The sequence below is a fragment of the Aptenodytes patagonicus genome, chromosome 5 (assembly GCF_965638725.1).
Source record: "Aptenodytes patagonicus chromosome 5, bAptPat1.pri.cur, whole genome shotgun sequence".
Classification (NCBI taxonomy): Eukaryota; Metazoa; Chordata; class Aves; order Sphenisciformes; family Spheniscidae; genus Aptenodytes; species Aptenodytes patagonicus.
In genome coordinates, this window is record NC_134953.1 from 81,205,740 (window position 1) to 81,224,972 (window position 19,233).

At 44.3% G+C, this 19,233-nt stretch overlaps 1 protein-coding gene across 2 annotated transcripts in view; it reads right to left on the reverse strand.

The window, feature by feature from the left end:
• The window catches only part of VAV3 (vav guanine nucleotide exchange factor 3), a 176,623-nt gene extending 159,424 nt beyond the window's left edge, over positions 1-17,199 (reverse strand). Inside the window, exon 1 of one of the 2 annotated variants that reach the window (XM_076337936.1) lies at positions 16,996-17,199. In XM_076337936.1, the coding sequence (XP_076194051.1) occupies positions 16,996-17,199 (204 nt within the window). Of the gene's footprint in view, positions 1-4,337; positions 4,370-16,995 lie in introns of those variants that run through there. The other variant, XM_076337937.1, reaches the window with a different exon arrangement.
• Positions 17,200-19,233: the final 2,034 nt, after the last annotated feature.

Sequence of the window (19,233 nt, forward strand, 5' to 3'; positions counted from 1 at the left end):
CAGGCATCAGCTTACTAAATTGCCTAACAGAACATCACTTGAACACGAATGATTCCTTAGGTGTTTTTTTAAATAACATACTGAATGCAAACATTGGAGCTAAACTGTAAGAATGTCTAGGAAGCCTAGATTTTGTCTAGGAAGCCTAGTTTATGTCTGAATTTTGTTTAGTATTATTTTGTTCTACAGACTACTCAGCTAAATAGAATGAAATTAAGTAAAATACAGCATGATCCTGGACCAGTTACTATCTTCTAAAAGGCATAATAGCTTGGTGAGACAACAAAGCAGGTGGAGATTAGAAAGAATAACAAATCAATATTTATGCAATTTGTAACTGGAAATTTGTAACAACGACAGATCTTCCTCTGCCTCTCCATGGAGATGGTTCTCAGCAGAGGAGAAGTAATAAGTGATTTTCAGACAAGCGGACACGACAATACCGCAAGGCTGATTCTTGCCTTTAAGTCAGATAAGCAGAATAGCAGCACGGAGTCCCTGTAGCAAAGGACAATTTGTTCGATTTGTTGAAAGAAGATAATATAGTGTGGACAACTAGACAGAAAAATTACTCCACAACATCCTTTTGAACAGATCAGAATAAGTGAGGTTATGTGAAACAAGGGCAGGAGAGTAAATAGGCAAAACAATTAAAATAGACCCTTGAAACTAGTTTTGTGGCTATATTATTCAGGAAATATTTGTATTAAGATCCTGTGCTTTTTTCAGAAACTAGCATTTCTCCATTTGTGACAATAACGTGCTACTTCTCAATATGTGTTTTTAAAAAAAAAAAAGACTGGAAGGCAGCATACAGTAGGGATCTGAACTATACAGCCTAATTATTTAAGTTTTGCACTGCTCATTCATTTCTAAATGAAACCATGAGAGCAGCTACGCGGGTATTTTCTATACCAAGGACTGGAAACTCACAAGTCTGTGACTCACTGTTCCCCAGCCGAGAACGGCTGTGCCACACACAACTGACCAAACTGACTGATCCTCTGAACATGACTCACGGGTCTACCAAAACCTGCGTCGAGATCCGCTACCAGCCAGAGGCCACCCCATCGGGAGGCGAGCATCTCCGTACGTATTCTTGGCAAACTCTCCCACAGCCGCTCTGCTCAACCCTTCCCACCTGCTTCAAAAGTCTCAGGGCAGAAAGGGGCAGCAGTCTAACTTGTGGAGACGCAAGTTATCCAAACATCTGCTAAAGCCTGTTGAAAGTACACGCTGCCAGCAATAAGCAAGGCAAACTAAAGTTCATAGAAGCCTCTTCTCTGTAATTCACAGAGAAAATTACTCTAAGGATGGCAAGGGCACTAATAAACTGTCCACCTTCCATACTATTTTTTACTATGTCCACCCTATCCACTTATGACAGCAACACCACAGTTAAGAGATGCAACTTCTCTACACGGAATTTATTTTTTTAAGTAAAAAACAAGCAAAAACATCAGTTGAATATCAGGGGTAATATTTATCAGTCTATGTAAGCAATAAGTGATAAATGTAACAACAGGTGACTTCACTGCATTTTTGTAAATCACTAGATCTGCCGAGCAGGAAAGTTTCAACCTCAACAGATTTTAAACTTTTAAAACCTTTGAGATATGTTCAAAGCACATTTTTTGGGGAGATCAATTAGCATGATGGCTACTGAAAAGTAGACTGAAAATAATAGATTTGAGGTCAATCCTGTAAGGTCATCAGAGAGCTAGAGTAGAAAATAAGTCTTAGATCCTCTGGTTCAAAAGAAATTCCCTTCTTAACACCAGTACGCCTTGCCACTGGAGGGTATGTCCAATTTCTTTTTTTTTTTTGACAGCTGCAGACAGCTAGTGAAAAATAAGTTGTCCTACCTCCACTTCTGCCAAAGCAAGTCAAGTTACTGTCCAGTCTGTCTGCTAAATGTGGTGATTTATCGAATGTCATAGAGGACACTGAAGAACATGCATAGGAAATCCACGGACCTCCTAACACAACAACGCGGAAATCACTTCTTTTTGTCAGCCGCTACTGTTTTGAGAACTTTAAGTTTGATGATTAAAAAAATCATATCCATTTCAAAGCCAGCTGGAAAAGAAAAAAAGGAAACATCTGCCATTCATTTATTTGTTCTTTCTAATTCTTGGAAGACTTCTACCTCCAAAGAAGGTTTTAATCATCCTAAGGCAACCACCAATGTGTTATCACATTAATACCAAGGGAGTAGACATAACCTAAACAGTTTTTCTAACGTTGACAGAAAAACCCACAAAGTATTTGGTCATCATGCGTCCTTCCAGTGAATTTATAGCCACTCAAGATCTCTAGCTTACTTTCCCCTTGGGACATTAACAAGCTTTCAATCAATAATATTTAAAAAACAAAAAAAATCTCAGGCACAGGCTAGGGTACAGCATTACTTCCCCAAACGCAGAAATACCTTCACAATGTCATAGCCCACACCTAACGTGTTTGTTTACAGGAAAAGGGAATTGTACTGAAAATGAGAAAACTCCACAGAAGCAAGCATCAGGAATTCAGTGAAAGAGGCCAAAGGTGTAGGTGAGACAGGAGGGGCAGCATCCCCATAAGAGAAGGGAAACAGCACAGTCACTCCTGTCCTGTGCAGGCGGAGACTTGTAAGACTAAGCACATCGATAAATGAATACAGACGTAATGGTTGGAAAAGAATATGACTAAATTAAAGAGTACAACAAATTTTTAAAGGAATTTCCCTAGTTAAAAATCACACTCACAACTACAAAAAGTGAATAAAGTTGAAGGAAGCATAAAAGAGTGGGCCAGGCTTTACAATGGAAAACTTTAATGGTGGAAAGCATCGACGCAACTAGAAAACTAAGCAAAAGCCACCTCCTTCCCAGCAGCGCATTTCAGTTCTGAAGGGGCATGCGAGGAAAATGATTCTGAAGTTATGAAGGATCCAATACTGAAGTAAAGAAGTCACTGGATTAAGTTCTCATCAGTATCTCATCATGAAACAAATAGTTTAGAGCTGCTCTAGTGCTTCAAATGATAAAAAACCCATAAAATCAGCCAGCATAGTAGGATGAATGTCACTATAACTATTCTTCAAATACATGTTTCTCCATTAAATCAGGAACTGCATGACAAAATTTTAATGTAGTCCCATGAGAACCTTTAAAAAAATAACTCTCAAATGGTAATATTGAACTGCTTCACCCTCACAAGGGGAGAAATGATGTGAACAAATCAAGACGAGAGGTGCTTGTTTACAGGACAGTTACTGACCATTTATGCCTTAACCCTACTGAGCTTTCAATTACAGCACGACCACAGACTTCGGTGGAGTAACCAGCTGGGTACTGCCTCCTTCTCTGCCTGCGACGCCTATGAATTGTACCAGGCCTATAAAGACTGTGTCTGTCCACAGAAAGCAAGCAAGCAAGCAAAACCCCGGAAACCTGAAGAAACAAATTGTAGTCTGAATAAAATAAGTAAAAAAGAGTTTCTAAGTAATCTCTGATAAAGTTATTTTTAAATTTCCATCTAACCTGATTTATAGTTGCCATTAGCTATCAAGGTAATCCCTCAGGGACACCATCATGTTCCACAACACAGATACTTAGTTGTAGTGGTTGTTTCACCTTGACTATAAACAGTTCTCTCACCTCCAGCCTGGGAACCAGGAATAAAATTATCATGTCTATCAGCCCCTGAAGAATGAGCGAAGCTCACTGAAAAAAGAGAAAGAAACCATGGAGATTGATGCCCAACACGAGGGAGCCATGGGATGAGCATGCTGGCTAGCAGGGCTGGCTATTTCTGCCTTGCAAGCAACATAGATAATCAATCTGAAAAGCAGTTAAAAATAACTATCATTCCCATCTCCACCTGCTCCCTCAGGACACAACCCCAGAAAAAGATTGCTCAAGCACTGCCGCGGTGGCACAAACCTCCAGAGGTTGGTGGGGAGGGCAGGAACCAAGTGATGCTGCCTTTGAAAAGAACACATTTCCAGCATCAGTGGCTGATTCACCCTGCAGACTCCCAGCACTAGCTTTCACCCTCATCGCTCCCCACTAGAGTGGTCTGCCCCATCACCTGCAGCAAGCAGCAAAACAATTTTGGGGACACGCTCACGTATGTTGGAAACCTCTGACCGCAACAGGAAGGAGGCAGAAATTTTTAAGATAATGGGTAAAAGCAAAGCAATCACCATTTACAATAAGTAGTCACTGAAAAGCAGCTTAAAGCAGCCCAACATGCGATTGCTGTTCAAGTGCTGTCTGGTCCCTTGAAAGCCCTGCGTTCGCTGGTCCTAAAAGCGTAACCTCCCCTCGAGCCCTCCTGCCCAGCACTCTCACCTACGCGGGAAGCAGCTTCCGGAGGAGACGCGCTCTCATCCATGTAGGAAACAGATTTCAGAGGATCTGTAGAGGGATGAGGCCAACAGGAACAGTGAAGACAACAGGGCAGGGAAAACAGCTGAAAGGAAGAAAGAGCATCAGGAAAGAAGTGAAAGAGGAAACAGATGCACTGGAGGGAGAAGGCAAATGGAGAAGGTGAAAGTAATATAGTCCAGATTGAGAGGAGAGAGCACAAGCACAGAACAAGCTGCAGAACCGAGATGAGTCAAAATGAGGGAGAAGTAGAGTCAAGAAAGAAACAAAGAAAAAAATTTAAAAAAAAAAGCAGAGACCTGTCAAAGCAATACCTCTTACTAATCACAGAGCAGTCTGGGTTTCTGGGTAGGATAGATAAGATCAAGCCACCTGAGTCAAGGTAGAAAAATGTGAGAAAGAGGGAAAATTGAAAAGAGGTTGTCACTAGCAATGAAATATCCTACAGAAATCCTAACATTTCAAAATCTGCTGCTCTTTCAAATCAAGATGAAAGGCATTTTAAGTTCACTGAACTTTAACATGACTTTACTGAAACACTGGATTTTGAGGTCAAACTAATGATATTCAGCACAAAACAGGAAGAGCTAAATACCACTGCATTTCTTTTCCAAATAGTTTAAAGTACGTCTCCCAAGAATGGCATTCCTGCAAAACCTTTTGAGGACTAATTTTCCTGTAGAACTGCTCCACCACAAATTTTACAAACATTAAATGAAATCACTGAACGAAAAAGATACATCACTCAGAAGTCACATTTCCAAACACAAACCGTTTTGCAAAATGTATTTGTGGTCCTGCGCATTGAGCCACGAATTTTGAAATCCGTTTTTAAGACTTAGAGAGCCACTCCCCACGCCTGCCCTCCCATAGCATGGAAACGGCAACGAGTCCTGAGCCAGAAAGACCAAGTCCTTAATTAATATGACAACCACCATCAGCAGACCTACGCAGAGAAACCTCACCAAAACATCACTTCTGCCCCAAAGGGGAACATCTCAGCCCTTGTTCACTGCTAACCAGAGGCCACACGAATTCACGGCCACTGTTATACTACTGATGGAAGAAGGTTCTACTCCTCAGGCCGTCCTAGCGAGGTGTGCTAAGAGACAATGTTACAAAATACACTCCCTCTTGTTTCAGCAGTTCTTTAATTAGCAGTTGTTTTCTTACGTTTCTCCCATTGGCCATGGCAAACAACTTACAATTTCTTAAACAAACAAAAAAAACCAAAACAAAAAAAACCCACACCACACTCCGGGAATACTATGTCATTGTAACCAGGAATCCCACATACAACTGCAAGAGATTTTTTTTTTTTTTTAATTTCGCAATAGGTATTTTTAACACTAAAGAATAATTCACATTACACTTAGTATTGCTAGAGCTTTGTGCTCTTGAAATAACGTGATGCACTATGGGGCTTACAAGCTACAAAAACCTAAATTCTCAGAAAAGAGAATGCAGATAGTTTAAATTAAGCAGATTCCCCAGGGGTCCGTGAGTCTGAGCAATTATAGCTGGGAAGACACACAGATAAGAAATATGCTCCAGCCTGCTGCTCAGGAGCTTCTCATGAAGAGCAGCTCCCCTGTTCCCAGCACAGATCAGCCGCTCCTACATCCGCACCCTCTCCCATCACCATGTCTGTATTCGCATGCAAATCACACAGGTCCCAGTCAGCAAAGGCTTTCATCTCAGCTAATCAATTTACCAGGGTCTTTCTGCAGGAAGGGAAATCTATAGGACTCTGATAGAACTATAGAGGCATTCCAATAGGATTACTGGAGTCATTTCCATAACGCTTCATAAAACCTGCAACAGCACAGAGACAGTAGCTACAAGCATTTTCTAAGGCACAGTCCTTCTAACCAACAGTATCGCTCAAAGGCATCACCGAGAACAACAAATGTGGAGTTAAACCTCAAGCTTTTACAAAGATTGCCATCTGTTCAGCATACTTTACAGTGAAATCAGTGGCCTCAGCACAATCCACAGAGAAGATGCATCACCATATTCAGTGCTGCCAGCCGCAACTGCAAACTGAATGAACACAGACCCTGAATAACTTTCTCGTGACTACTTGTAGTGATTCACACCAAGGCACAGCGGTGGGTAAATTCACACTGCCCTCTTTGTGATGGGTAAAAAGAAGATCAGGCCATAACAGGGACAGGCAGAACTCGAAACAAAATGGATTGGGTGAACCCCATTTAGGACTCCCACAAAACCTCAGTACATTTACAAACCTGTTAAAGACCACTTAAGGTTTTAACATACTCTCCACTTCTAAAAATGCCCTAGGAATTCCCTAGAACCAAACAGTCCTAAGAGGATGCACACACCCCCTAAACAAGCCCTTGGGGTAAGGCCCAAAAACTATTACTTCATACCAAGCATCCCAAAACCTAAGCGAGATCCACAAAAAATAAGAGAAAAAGAAGGTGGGAAATCAAAGCTCAGCAGGAATTTTCAACAATATTTAAAAATAAGCAATTGCCAATTCAGAGAAGTATGCGATACAACCTGAAATCCTGCCTCACTTTGTGCACACACATGGAGGGTAAACCACTAAGAGAAAGTGAAACTTAAATGTTTCCTCATGCAACTTAGTGCAATTTAGCAAAACTGGTACTGCTCTGAAATGCAAAACTTGAGCCGCAAAGTAGCACGAAGAGGTTTTCAAAATATCTGCCTAAATACAAGTTATGTTTTTAAAGCTTGGCAGAAATCCCTTTTCAACCAACCAGACATCAACTGACCATGAGCCCAAAGGCAGCAGCCCGCAAGGGCACTTCAGAGAGTCTCAGTCTTTCTATTTCAAGAGTAAAAGGAGCCACAGGCAATAGCGATAGTTTGAACATTCTCTCTGTTTCCTACTTTCTACTTATTCTCCAGGAAAAAGAAATTCAAAGCCTGATCTAAATCCTACAGAGATAAGTAGGATTAGTGAGTTACAGTTCACATGGTAGGACTATAGCATCACCATACCTCCATCCAGAGACACCGAAAACCTGACAGGTACATTCGTGCAGTGAAGGTGTGGTCCTCCATCGACCTTTAACCATCTCTGCACTGGAATCAGACATATTTGCTCACAGATCCTGAGGAATTCAGAATGGAAAATAACATGGCCATCATGGCCTTATATCAGCTGATATAAGTCACCACTGCTACATGGAGTAGTAGTCGGTGGGTATTTAAAGTCAATCACTAGAGCATGTAAGTATAATTTAAATCTTGACCGCCAACATGCAAGCAAAACACAAGGAATTACACAGGCTATGAGGATGCTGTCATTATTACAGTATTAATTTAGAGTGTGGGAAGACAAAATAACACATTAAATGTTTTTAGCATCAGATTTCCTACACAACAGTGAAGCGAGGCTGCTTTGACAGTCAAAATTTTCAAGGGTCAAGCTCTAATCATTCTGCTTTAGTTGACTGTAAGGCTTCTTTCCATGTTGAAGCGATGTGAATGGAGGAACAAGCAACGGTACAAAGTACCCTAAATATAGATTATACAGTACACACCCTTATATAACTCGGAAACAAATAGCTAAATTTGATGGTATCAAGGATTAAAGGGCACATCTAAGGATTTTGGAAATACAAATCATCTAAGCTTTACCAGTTAAAAATATGCTTTAAAAAAATGTTTTGGTTTTTTCAGAAAACATTTGATTATAGCAACAACATCAAATATGCATTTTGTTTGCTTCTGCAAGGCAATCATACCACATTCTCTGTATCATTTAAAGTAACTTTCAAGTGATTTTGAGAGGGATAAAACTAGTGAAAAATAGATAATGACAGACTAACTGAATCCCTACTAACCAATTATAAAATTCTGATTTAAAGTAAAGGCAATTTACAGGCCTAAAATATTCTGGATTGTCATACAAGACAGCTGAACTTAATTTTCCCAATTATATTAGTTCATACCTGTAGGTCTGCAAGAGTGTTTTAAATAGTACATGAGTGGCTTTTACACAAATCACTGATACCACTATATTACACAATTTGTGACTAAGGTTTCACGTTCTGAATATACAAAGAATCAAATGACCTATTAATAGTCCTTCAGTGTTTCATGTTACCAAGACATTCACTATTGTCATTTAATACATGATGAAAGAAAGGGTCATTGACTGGTATTTTTCTAAAAGATACATTCTCACTTGACAATGTGTTGAACTGGAGCCAATAGCATCCACTGAGCTTTGAGGGAACATCTTTCTCCTAAATACAAAAATTCAAAACCTTACTATGAAGATGTCAGTTCAGATTGCATTTTACACATCGCAAGTTTTAGCAAACAGCTGGTATTTCACAATGCCTGAAGTCTTAAACTTGGCTTGTCAAAGCAAAATAAGAGGAAAGAAAAGGTAGCTCCAGATGATGCCGAGTAAACTGGAAAGTGCAGGGAAAAAAATTAATAGCCCATCTGACAAAGTACACATCAATTCGTACTTCTCTGTGAAACCGAATTTTTGACATACTGAAATAACACGGTGTAAGGTAGTATAAAACATTGCTATGGAGTATTATGGAATAATACGGAAGTATTGCAATGCTGTTTTGGAGCAATAAAAAGGAGAATAAAAATCAAAGGGTTTTGATGGGGTTTTTTGTTTGGTTTGGTTTTTAAAGAACTTCAGATACAATTTTAGTATTGGGGCGGAACAAGTTCAAAAACTGATGCCACTATATCAAGTAAAATTTAAAGAAGGTAAAACTGTAAGTGACCTAATAAAACAATACATCTTCCTCTGTACTCAGAGATACCCATGCAATGCAGGGCACGAGCCAGGACTTCCCTGCCTGCGACGGGCAGTGATGCACTCAGGTCTGGGCGCGAGCTCCCCTCTCCCCCAGTACACGGCAGGCGTACAGAGGGGAGCACGCTCCAGCAGGTTTCCTTTGCAGCCACAGGCATTTGTCCTCTTCCCATCTGGGTCGGCTGCTGGTCAGGGAGCCAACGTCACTTCAGCAGAAAACGGTCTCTTTCCCTGCCTGCCTCTATTTTACTGATATCAGACTGTGTTCTGAAAGTCCCTCCTGCCCGTGCCTCTCACCAGCCTGCTAGCTGCTGCTCCCAGTTAACCCTCCTCCCCAACACCCACACCAGTCAAGCCCAGGCTTAGCTACGCCAGGGCCAGGAGCCGCCAGGTCCCCGCTGGCACGGACACGACGGCCACACCACCACACTCCTTTCAGTCCTCTCCTTCACTCCCTGCCCACCACCAGCTGCCTTGCCTTGCAGCCCTTTCCCTCCTTACCCTCTGTATTTCCTTCTTTACACCTACAATTTAATCTTTACACCTACAATTTAATCAACTCTTTTGACCTTCAAAGGAGGGGGGGAGAAGGACGCGGGCGAGAAATCCAAGATCCTCTATCTCACCAGTGCACAAATTGTACCAACGCATTGTACTAACCCATCCCGATGTGCAGTGCTGCAGCCTGGTAAATAACCTCCTGGACCTCACAGCCCTAAGGCAGTACGTTGTAACTGAGACCGGCACGCCATCATTAAATGATAATGCCATTATCATTAAAGAATAACACAGCATATCCAAGACTGGTTTTCTGTGTTTATCTTGGGATAAATCTTAAATCATTTTCCCTGCCCTCTCCCAAAATCCCTAAGTGTCTTGCTTGCTGACACCCCCTTCAATCCAGCTTCCCAACTTTTCCTGACCATTCTCCCTAGTTCATATTTGTTTCTTTTGATGGTTTCCTCCTACTTCTTATATATTCTTATATATCCTTCTCCCTCCCCTTGAGCCCTTTTGATTTATTAGTTTCTTTTCATAAGCAGACCTTCAACTTGCCGCTATCACAGGTCTCCCACCTTTGTCAGACAAGGCTCAGAAAATAACTTGGCTTCTCCCACACGACACAGCAGCGTGCCATACACAGACATTGACTTAAATTATCCACTGCTGGCACACACTATAGCCTCTGTGAGAAACCAGTACGAATATTTTTCCTGTTAATACATCAGGCAGCTTCCAGCACACTAAAATTTTGTGCAGGAGGGGACATTTGAGACAATTCTTGGCAAGATGCATATGCTGCATTTAACAACTGTATGATAAATACAGCATGTAAAATAAGCTTTACAATACAGTACAACTGCAGTTTTCCCTTCCCCCCCAACCAAAAAGAATCAATGTGAATTAAAAAAAAAATCATTACATCAGTTTTCAAGTATTATTTTCTCCATACTCTTAAGGTAAGAAGAATTACCTAGAAAAACTGGGTCACTACTTTTTTGTCAGTTGCTTTTCCTAGCACAAAGCATAGAGGTTATATTAAGGTTTTGCTTTGAACAAATATTTCTTCAAAATATTTTACCAAGTCCAACATGTAAAAGATATGCATATGTATACATAACATACATATGGATAAATATATCTTTGTGGATAACACATCTTACGGATGTATCTTATGGCCAATGCAGCTTTCATTTAGATGAATCATGGAAATAAAGTTAAACACGGTAAAGGCATTTAGTGGATCAAAGTACCAGCAAGTAAGCAAAAAGATTGAAAAAAATGAAAAGTTCAAAAAAATATTTTTGAAACAATTACATTGAATATTCGCAGTCAGTTTTAAATAATTCAAAAAGATGGGTTGTTTTTTTTTAACACATCTCTTCTTTCTACACACTTACAAAAACTGAACCAGTTCCCACACTCTTGTTCAAGCCCAAAAAGTTTTGCAGTTTCAGAAAAACTGTATTAATCTAAGTGTATCTTTGTGGTACTTCCTTAACTCAATAACCTAGCACCTCACGTAACAAGCAAACACAGAATAAGAGTTATTTTGCACACCAGTTCTCTCAAAGATCTCTCTGCCCAAGGAAAATAGATTACTGATATCCCATGACTCCTGGGAAAGGCCACAAGCGCCACTCCGAATCCCTTTTGTTTTCACGTTTAGCTCATCTGGTCCCTCCTACAATCCCAGACCTAAATCACATCCTCATGCACAGAGGTCAGCACATCCACTCACATCCCACTCTCTCTCTTGCAGATAACACGCGGAGTCAAGAGACAATTCCCATTCCTCCTTTGCAGAGCCACGCGGCACACGGAGTTCGATACCCTGACATTTGGCACGCTCGCCTAGGCTAAAATTTGGAAGGGGAAAAAAAAAAAACCAACCCAGCAAGCGGCATGGCTGCGGGGAGGCACGCGTGGGGGAAAGCACGGGGGAGCGTACCCACCTGCGGGAAGCTTGCAGAGTGGGGATACACGCTGACCGAGTTAGGGGCAGGAGATCATGGTTATCATTTGTGGGGGATGGGGAAGCTCCAAGCCAAGGGCAGGATCAGAGGAAACGGAGAGGTATGTCTCTCGGCACACCCACATCCTGAGGCTACCTGATACCACTGTAACCAAGAAAAATAAACTCCTGCTCAAAAGCTCAGTTGCCACACCAAAATATAACGTGGATGACAAAGATAATGAACTTCCTTTGGACTACATGGTCACACCAGAAAAAGTAACTCCCTAAAATTAGAAAACATTTGAACTTTTAATACAAAGTGAGGGATATTTTGTTTATTTTTATTAGGATAATAGGAAATAGTTATTTTTAATATTTAATCTATGTCAACATCCCCTTTAGTAAACTCCCATGCCAGTATTGCATTAAGTGCAGTTTTCCTGTTTAGCAATCTCTCACAAGTTAACTAAATGCCTTGCAAAAACCATTTCAAAACTAGTTTGCAAAGTATTAAAGATAAAAGATAAGCATTAAACAGATGACATCTTCTGCAAAGCCATCGTAATCTGTTGGTTTAGGTTTTATATTTCTGGTGATAAATTATTTAAGTTCTTATATGATTATGATTAAGCATTAGGATTAGTACTCTGTTATGGATCACTTCTATTTTTGTTATTTTCACCAGTCTACATTAGCCAAGAGGCAGCATCTGAGGAAAGTGAATTGCTACAGTGAACAGCTCCCACGGAAGACAGATGCTGAGCTGCGGCGCTCCATCCTCCATCTCGCTGTCACCAGGCACCGATGCTGCACTTGAGGAGAAACCCTGCAACACACCAGCACGCCAGTCACATCTCTGCAATTCATTTAGCACATTCCCTCTTCCAGCTCCATTCCCAGCAGCTGCAAGGTTTAGCGCTTCTTCACATGGTGCCTGCAGTAAGACCACTTTCACAACACCAACTCTCAAGTCTGAATCAAGCAGACTCCCCTACAGTTAAAGGCCAAAAGACGTTATTTGATCCATCTTCCAAATTTCCTTTCCCGATGGCACATGCACTGGTTGAAAACAACAACTAATGTTGCTAGCTCGTGGGAGTTCAAACAGCAAGGTGATGTTGGGCCTTGACACAAGAGCTCTTAATAGAGCCAACACTCTCCTGTTCTGTGCAGTCACAGTGAAAAAACCTGGACACGAATGTCCCTGAACCCGACAGTTTCCAGTCTCGTACCAAGCCCATGTGTAATTTTTCACAGGGGACCTAGCACTGAGACATGCCAGCTTCTCAGGCAGGAGCTAGGCAGCATTCAGCTGGCAACCCGGAGGTGGAAGATTCATTGGCAAAGCAACAACGCTGCTCGTCCTTTATATATGCAAGGTTTATACTTTCACATCTGAGGCTTACTTTCTGGAAAGCGTAACTGACTGAATCAGCTTCTGTTCTTCAAAGGACGACTTCCACTAACCAAATATAAATATTTTCATAAACATACAGAAATGCAGATGAAAACAGCCAGCATTCAAATAGCTTCTAAACCCAACGTTTTGCAATCTAAAACCACTGCGACGTTTCTCTTACACAGGCATTGTTATCTCCAAAAAGGTAGGGGGCTGAATCCACAGATTTCAAATGCATAAAACTGCCCACCCACGAGAACAGCTGTGACACAAGGTGCGTGGCTGGTGGTGGGACAAAGGCATGCGGTTCCCCGTGCTAGCCAGCCCATAAAAGAGAACATACCCGCTGCCATTTGGTCAAGCACATGTTTGTGTTGCAATGCTGAGCGTCGCCAGTCTCAGTTTCTATTCCTGCCCCTAGAGCCGGCAGCAGTCGGGTGCTTACAAAGCAAAGCAACAGTGCTCCTGTTCGACTGAACGAGGCTCCAACAAAAAGCGGCATCTGAAGCAGCAGCATCAGTCACAATCCCTCTACACTTTTGATGTAGCTTTTAAGGGGTTACCAAGGTCTACTGAGCAAAGATGATGAGCGCCACTGACGCCTGATCTGCCACGTTCATTCTGAAAAAATAAATATGTAACGAAATGGAAGAGACTTGACTCTCTTATGTCAGAGGCCTGACATCTACTCCCAGGTCTGCCTGAGGCACCATCTCTCACTTTCCTGTTCTTTGGCGCTGCTGCATTTATAACCAGCCCTCAAGACATGAAAACTTGGTTCACAGAGAAAGGCCTGACAAATGTCAACAGGAGTAAGAGACAAGGCTAAAATCACAGTCTGCCTTCCATGAGGCCCATTCATGAAGCCTTCATCCACCCTTCTCATTCTCTGTTTTTATTGCTCAAAAACTGTGCGGCAAGAATCCCCTGAGCCATTCTAAGATTTTGCCACAGAAAACATCATCAGATCAGGGAGCACAGGAGCTGCAGCTCGATTCTAGATGACGACAGATAAGGGCTACCTGAGGTTCAAGCGGTTCAGCTAAGCGGTACAGACACAACAGCACGTTCAGGCGGACTGCGCAGTCAGCGGCCAAGACGATTTCCATCCTAAGGCCAACTCTGCTCTGGCACCCCATGCCTCCGATGTCTACAAATCACTACCCCACAAGGAGCAGGAGAGTTAGCTAGTGTTTCTACGAGACCCTGAGATCCTACGATGCAGCGAACGTATTAGCTTACTGACAAGTATTATTCTGACAAAACTCACAATTTAGAGCTCAACTCTGCAGACTCCAAGTAGATCTCACCAAATTAATAATCTTCAGGCCTCTGAGACTTCAGCATAAGTTATTGCCAAGTGCTCTTTACAGTCTTAGCAACAAACTATAAGCAACTTGCAGAATTTCAACCTACTACATTTTTAATAACAACTTCTCAAATTTTCACTGAGCAATCCTTTCCAGCAGAAAGTATCTCCTCCAAGAGGCTTTTAATTAAACCCCACAGAACCTCACCACGATAGCCAAATCCTGATCTCGCAGAAAGCAAAGGTAACATTCCCAGTAAATTTAATGCTGCGTAGAGTTACCCATTATAGGTTTTGGTCCAGCAACAGTTCCCCCTATTTCAAGGGTGAAATCAGTGTAGGGCAGAAATGCACCACTGGAGAGAGTGCTCTGCAGCTCCGTGGAGTGCAGGTTCCTCAGGCATACAGCAGACGCACAGACAAGGAGGCAATTGTCGCTGTGAAACAATTCCGGTGGTAGCTACATTATACATACATAAAGCTCAAGTTCAAAATATGCATTATACATAATCCAAGATCTACAATTGTAATCCATAGTTCAAACACACTTAGAGAAATAAATATTAGTCTTGACTCCCAAACCTGCTCTAAGAAAGAAGACAGCAGAGCATTTTGATACTTATTTTTAGTAGACAGAAGGAGACCACCATGGTTTTAATTCATCAAAAATAAAGTAATATTGGTCCAGACAAGCAACATTAATCTCTAATTGAAGTTGATTCAATGAGTTAGCTATCCAGAAAATACTGCGTAATATCACGAGGACACCTTTCCAGTTCATTAAAAAATGAGAACCTGTTTCCATACTTTTTATCCACTATAAGCAGGGCAAGAAACCACTTCCAACAGTTCATATGCAAAGTATTTACAGTTCTGCAAGCTAAACTGAAAAAGGGTCAGTTTGGAAGCAATCAATCTAACTATAACGAAAATATAAACCAGGGCTCCGGTACAGTTTAGCAAGTCCTGAAACTCTCACGAAGTTTGAACCATGCAGGGAGAGAACTTATCTGGATTTCTTCCGTTCGGAGGAGCCCACCCTCTGCGTCTCTCCATCACTCAGATAAAGTATTGCCTCTGCATACGCAATTCAAGCAGGCACTCGAGCTCTCAAGTACGTGGGGATAGCCTTTATACCGTTCACACCTAGTACAAGGGTCTGGGAGCTTTTATTCTGACTAGCTGAAGTACGCCTGATACTTTTTTCTCTTTTTGCACCGTAGGCTTACAGAGAATGTCGCCCTGGTAGTAAAACATAGCTGCTAAAAAAAGGAATTAAAAAGAAAGAAAATAACTGGCTTTGTGAGTAAACATGGACAAAGAATGTTCCTCCCAAAGTATAATTCTCTACCACTGCTTTTTGCCGGTGTCCTAAACCCCAGGGGCAATGTTCATTCCTACAAACCCAAAACAGAATCGTAACGCTGAAATGTTACAATGCACCGGCTTCTCAACGTTTTAAAACACCCGAAAGGCTCAGAAGTTGAGTTTCCTTTCAGACAACGTCTGCTTGGCCGCCACCGTCTCTGCGGAGCCATAGGTGTTCGCGAAGCTGCGACAGGAAGTCGTGTATATATAGAGCCTCTTATTGAATTATTAATGTAATCTTACCTCGGCATCTGAAACCAGCCTTGTGAGGCACAGTAACAAAACATCAGTCCCAACTAAAACATGCATTTAGAAGGGGATGGATTTGGAATTACATTTCATTATTATTTAACCAAAATATCAATTTTAAAAGCTACATATAAAAGGGTCTGAAGGAAAAAAAGATGCTAAAGCACAGGCGAGCAGCTGCCAAGAACACGACTTCTCGTCACTAACCGCTCTTTAACAATTCAGCTTCCCAGGTCGCAAAAGCAGATGCGAAGGCCGGCTGACAAGTGTCACCACTGCTTCTCCCGCCCGCTTCCCCGCAGGCCCCCCGCTCCCCCCCGGCCCCCCGCCCGGGCCGCCGCCGGTCAGGGCGGGCTCCGCTCCCTCAGCCGCGCCATCCCGCCCCTCCCCGTTCCAGCAGCACCGTCCCTGCTCCTTCCCTCCGTCCTCGCTTCCCGAGACCCCGGTCCCTTCGCTCTCCCTCCCCCTCACGTGTCTAGGCAAACCCAGAAAAACTAGAAGCAAGAGGTCGATTTGTATTGTAAACTGCTCACGTTAGATACTATCGTAGACAGAAATGTTAAATTGCTGGCTCCGGGACCACTGCAGGGAACTTCTCCTCAGCACAGCCGCCCCGATGTGACGGGCCCGTGCGGCTCCCGGCGGGGGGCTCGGGCAGGCTCCCGCCCGAACCGCCTCCCGCCGCAGGCAACGAGCCCTCGAGGAGCTTTCGGGAGCCGCCAGTCCGCGGCTCCGGTCGCGCCCTCTCCCACCGCCCGGGACGCGCCGAGCCCGCGGGCCGGGCGGCCGCACCGCGCGGGGAAGGAGCCCGGCGGGGGCCGCCCCGGCTCCGGCCCGCCGCGGCTGGAGCTCCCCCTCACCGCCCTGCGGGAGCGGGCCCGCCCTCGGCGGCAGCGGGGACCCGCGCCGGGCGCGGAGGCTGCGGGCTGGAGAGCGGCAGCAGCCGCGGGCGCGTCCAACTTCCCGCGGTTCCCCCCCTCCGCGCCGCCAGACGCCGCGGACCCAGGGGCGCGGGCAGAGAGGGGCGCGGGCGGCGCAGCGGCTCCGCGGTCGCACCTGGGACATCTGCGGGCGCAGGTTGATCTCCTTGAGGTTGATGGAGTGGCTGCGCAGGTTGTTGAGGAGCTGGCAGAGGAGGACGCCGTCGCGCAGCGTCTGCGCCAGGTCGAAGACCTGGGCCGTGTCCCAGGTCACCCGGTGGTTGGGCGGCAGCACCTTGCAGCTGATCAGCCACTGCCCGCACTGCTTCCAGGGCTCCATCCCTGCCACCGCGCCGCGATCCTGCGGCCGCGGCGGCCTCTGCTGCGCCCTCCCGCCGCCGCCGCCGCGCCCGCCCCGCCCCGGGAGGCGGGACCCGCCCGCCCCCCGCCGGGCGCCCGCCGTCCAGGCGTCCGCGGCGGAGGCGGCCTCGCTCGAGGGGCGAGGCGGGGGGCGGCCCGCCGGCCTCCAGCCCCCCCCCCCCCGGGGCAGCTCGGCGCGGCCGGCCGGTGGAGGTGCGCTCCTCGTTTGCTGCCGCGGCGCGCCGGGGCCGGCGTGGACAGAGCGGCGGCGGTGAACGAGGCGCAGCTGCGGCAGGCGGGTGTATAAAACGGCATGCCCTTACGTTCTGCTTTATTTTCAGTCTTCCATCCGTTCGCTAAGAGAACAGCTAAATGCTCAGAAGAGGTGGAAGCAGCAAGCTGTCAGGCATTATGAAAGATGCCTCTCCCGACTCCTTCTAGAAATGACAGAATATATCACGGCATAGCATTGTTTTCCCGCCGTTCTCCCCTAAAACATTTCGCACTGACTTGAATTTTGTTTGCACTTCAAGTTTGGGGGGAAAAAAAAAATAATGTAATAGCATCCAACAAGCATTCAGGCAACTTCAAATAAAAAGAATATTCAAGCGATTTTAAGTTAAAGGTGACGGACTCCAAAAACAGACAACACAAACGCCGGAGTTCACAATATCCTCCGCATCTGCATCTCAAAAGCTATTGGTTTCCTTTGGATTTCTGAAGCAATGCTGGAAACTTACTTTCTCAAAAAGAAAAAAAGTCACTCACAAAAGGATACAAAAACTGTTTTTCTCCTCTATTAAAGTGTTCATTAAAAAAAATAACAGAAAACACTTTTGAAGTACTACTAATGGGTAATTTATGGGGGGGAAAAACCCACAGTCCAGGGTGAGAAAGCCTTCTAACAGCAAAAAACTAACATGACTATTCAAGATGGCCCACAACTGTCCCCGGTTTTCACATCTCCTCTGTTAAAAGCCTGACACTTACTGCTTTCTGAGCTCAGAATAATCCCACAAATGCTTTCAATAATTTCTGAAAGAATTAATACAGAAGATCTGGGAATTTACTTCAGAAACTGAAGCCTAGCAAGTGATTTGCGTGTTTCAGTAAGCTTAAAATGCGGCTTCGCTTTTATTTTTTTAAACAGGTGATGTCTCTGCTATTCCAGGCATCTTCCTGAGCAGACGGGGGCATTAACTTCGGATCACGAGTGCAGGGCTGCAGAACACGCCACAGGACAGCTCACCACTTCGCACTGAGATCAGCCAAAAAGAAAAAGAAAAATGTGGCCCTCGGAAAATACAAAGGATCCAGCTCCGCCATCCGTAACGCCTGTGCCGTCACCCAGCCGATGATGGGATGAGGTAGGTGTGATTTACTACGTAATTAGAGGCACAAGTGTTGCTCAAGGACATCTGGGAACAGCGTGTGGTTCCACTCCTAAAGATGCACAAAGTTGCAAGCAGCCAGCTTGCTTTCCAGACCGCTGCTGGCGTTAGCTGGGCTCGCAAATTAAAGGGGCTTCCAGCTTTGACCCGGGCACAGAGGGAGCTCACGAAGGCGCTCAGCACAGGTCCGGCCTGTTGCAGCGGGAACATATTTTAACAGAATACAAACTCCAATTAGCAGCGAGTGATTTTGCATGAATAAAAAGATTCAGAGGATTAGTAGCAGTGCAGCTGAGCTTCAAACTCTTCAAAATAACTCTTACATGGGAGAGCATGACTCCAGGTTGAGTTGCCTCAGCAATGCTTCCTTCCCTGCTCTCAGCGGGTCCCTCCTGCTCGGTGCCTACCGCCAGGCAGCCGCAGCCCGTGCGGCTCCTGTTTATCAGGAGAGATGCGAATTCTCTATTTAACCACCTCAGCCCATACACTCGGTCACCGGTGCCTCTGCCTACTCAGGGCAACACTGCGATCGTTTTATGCCTGAGCAGCTGGAGGAGAGGGAAGTTTGCAACATAAACATGCTATCAAAGCATCGGACTGCCTACAACCAGGCAGAATTAGAG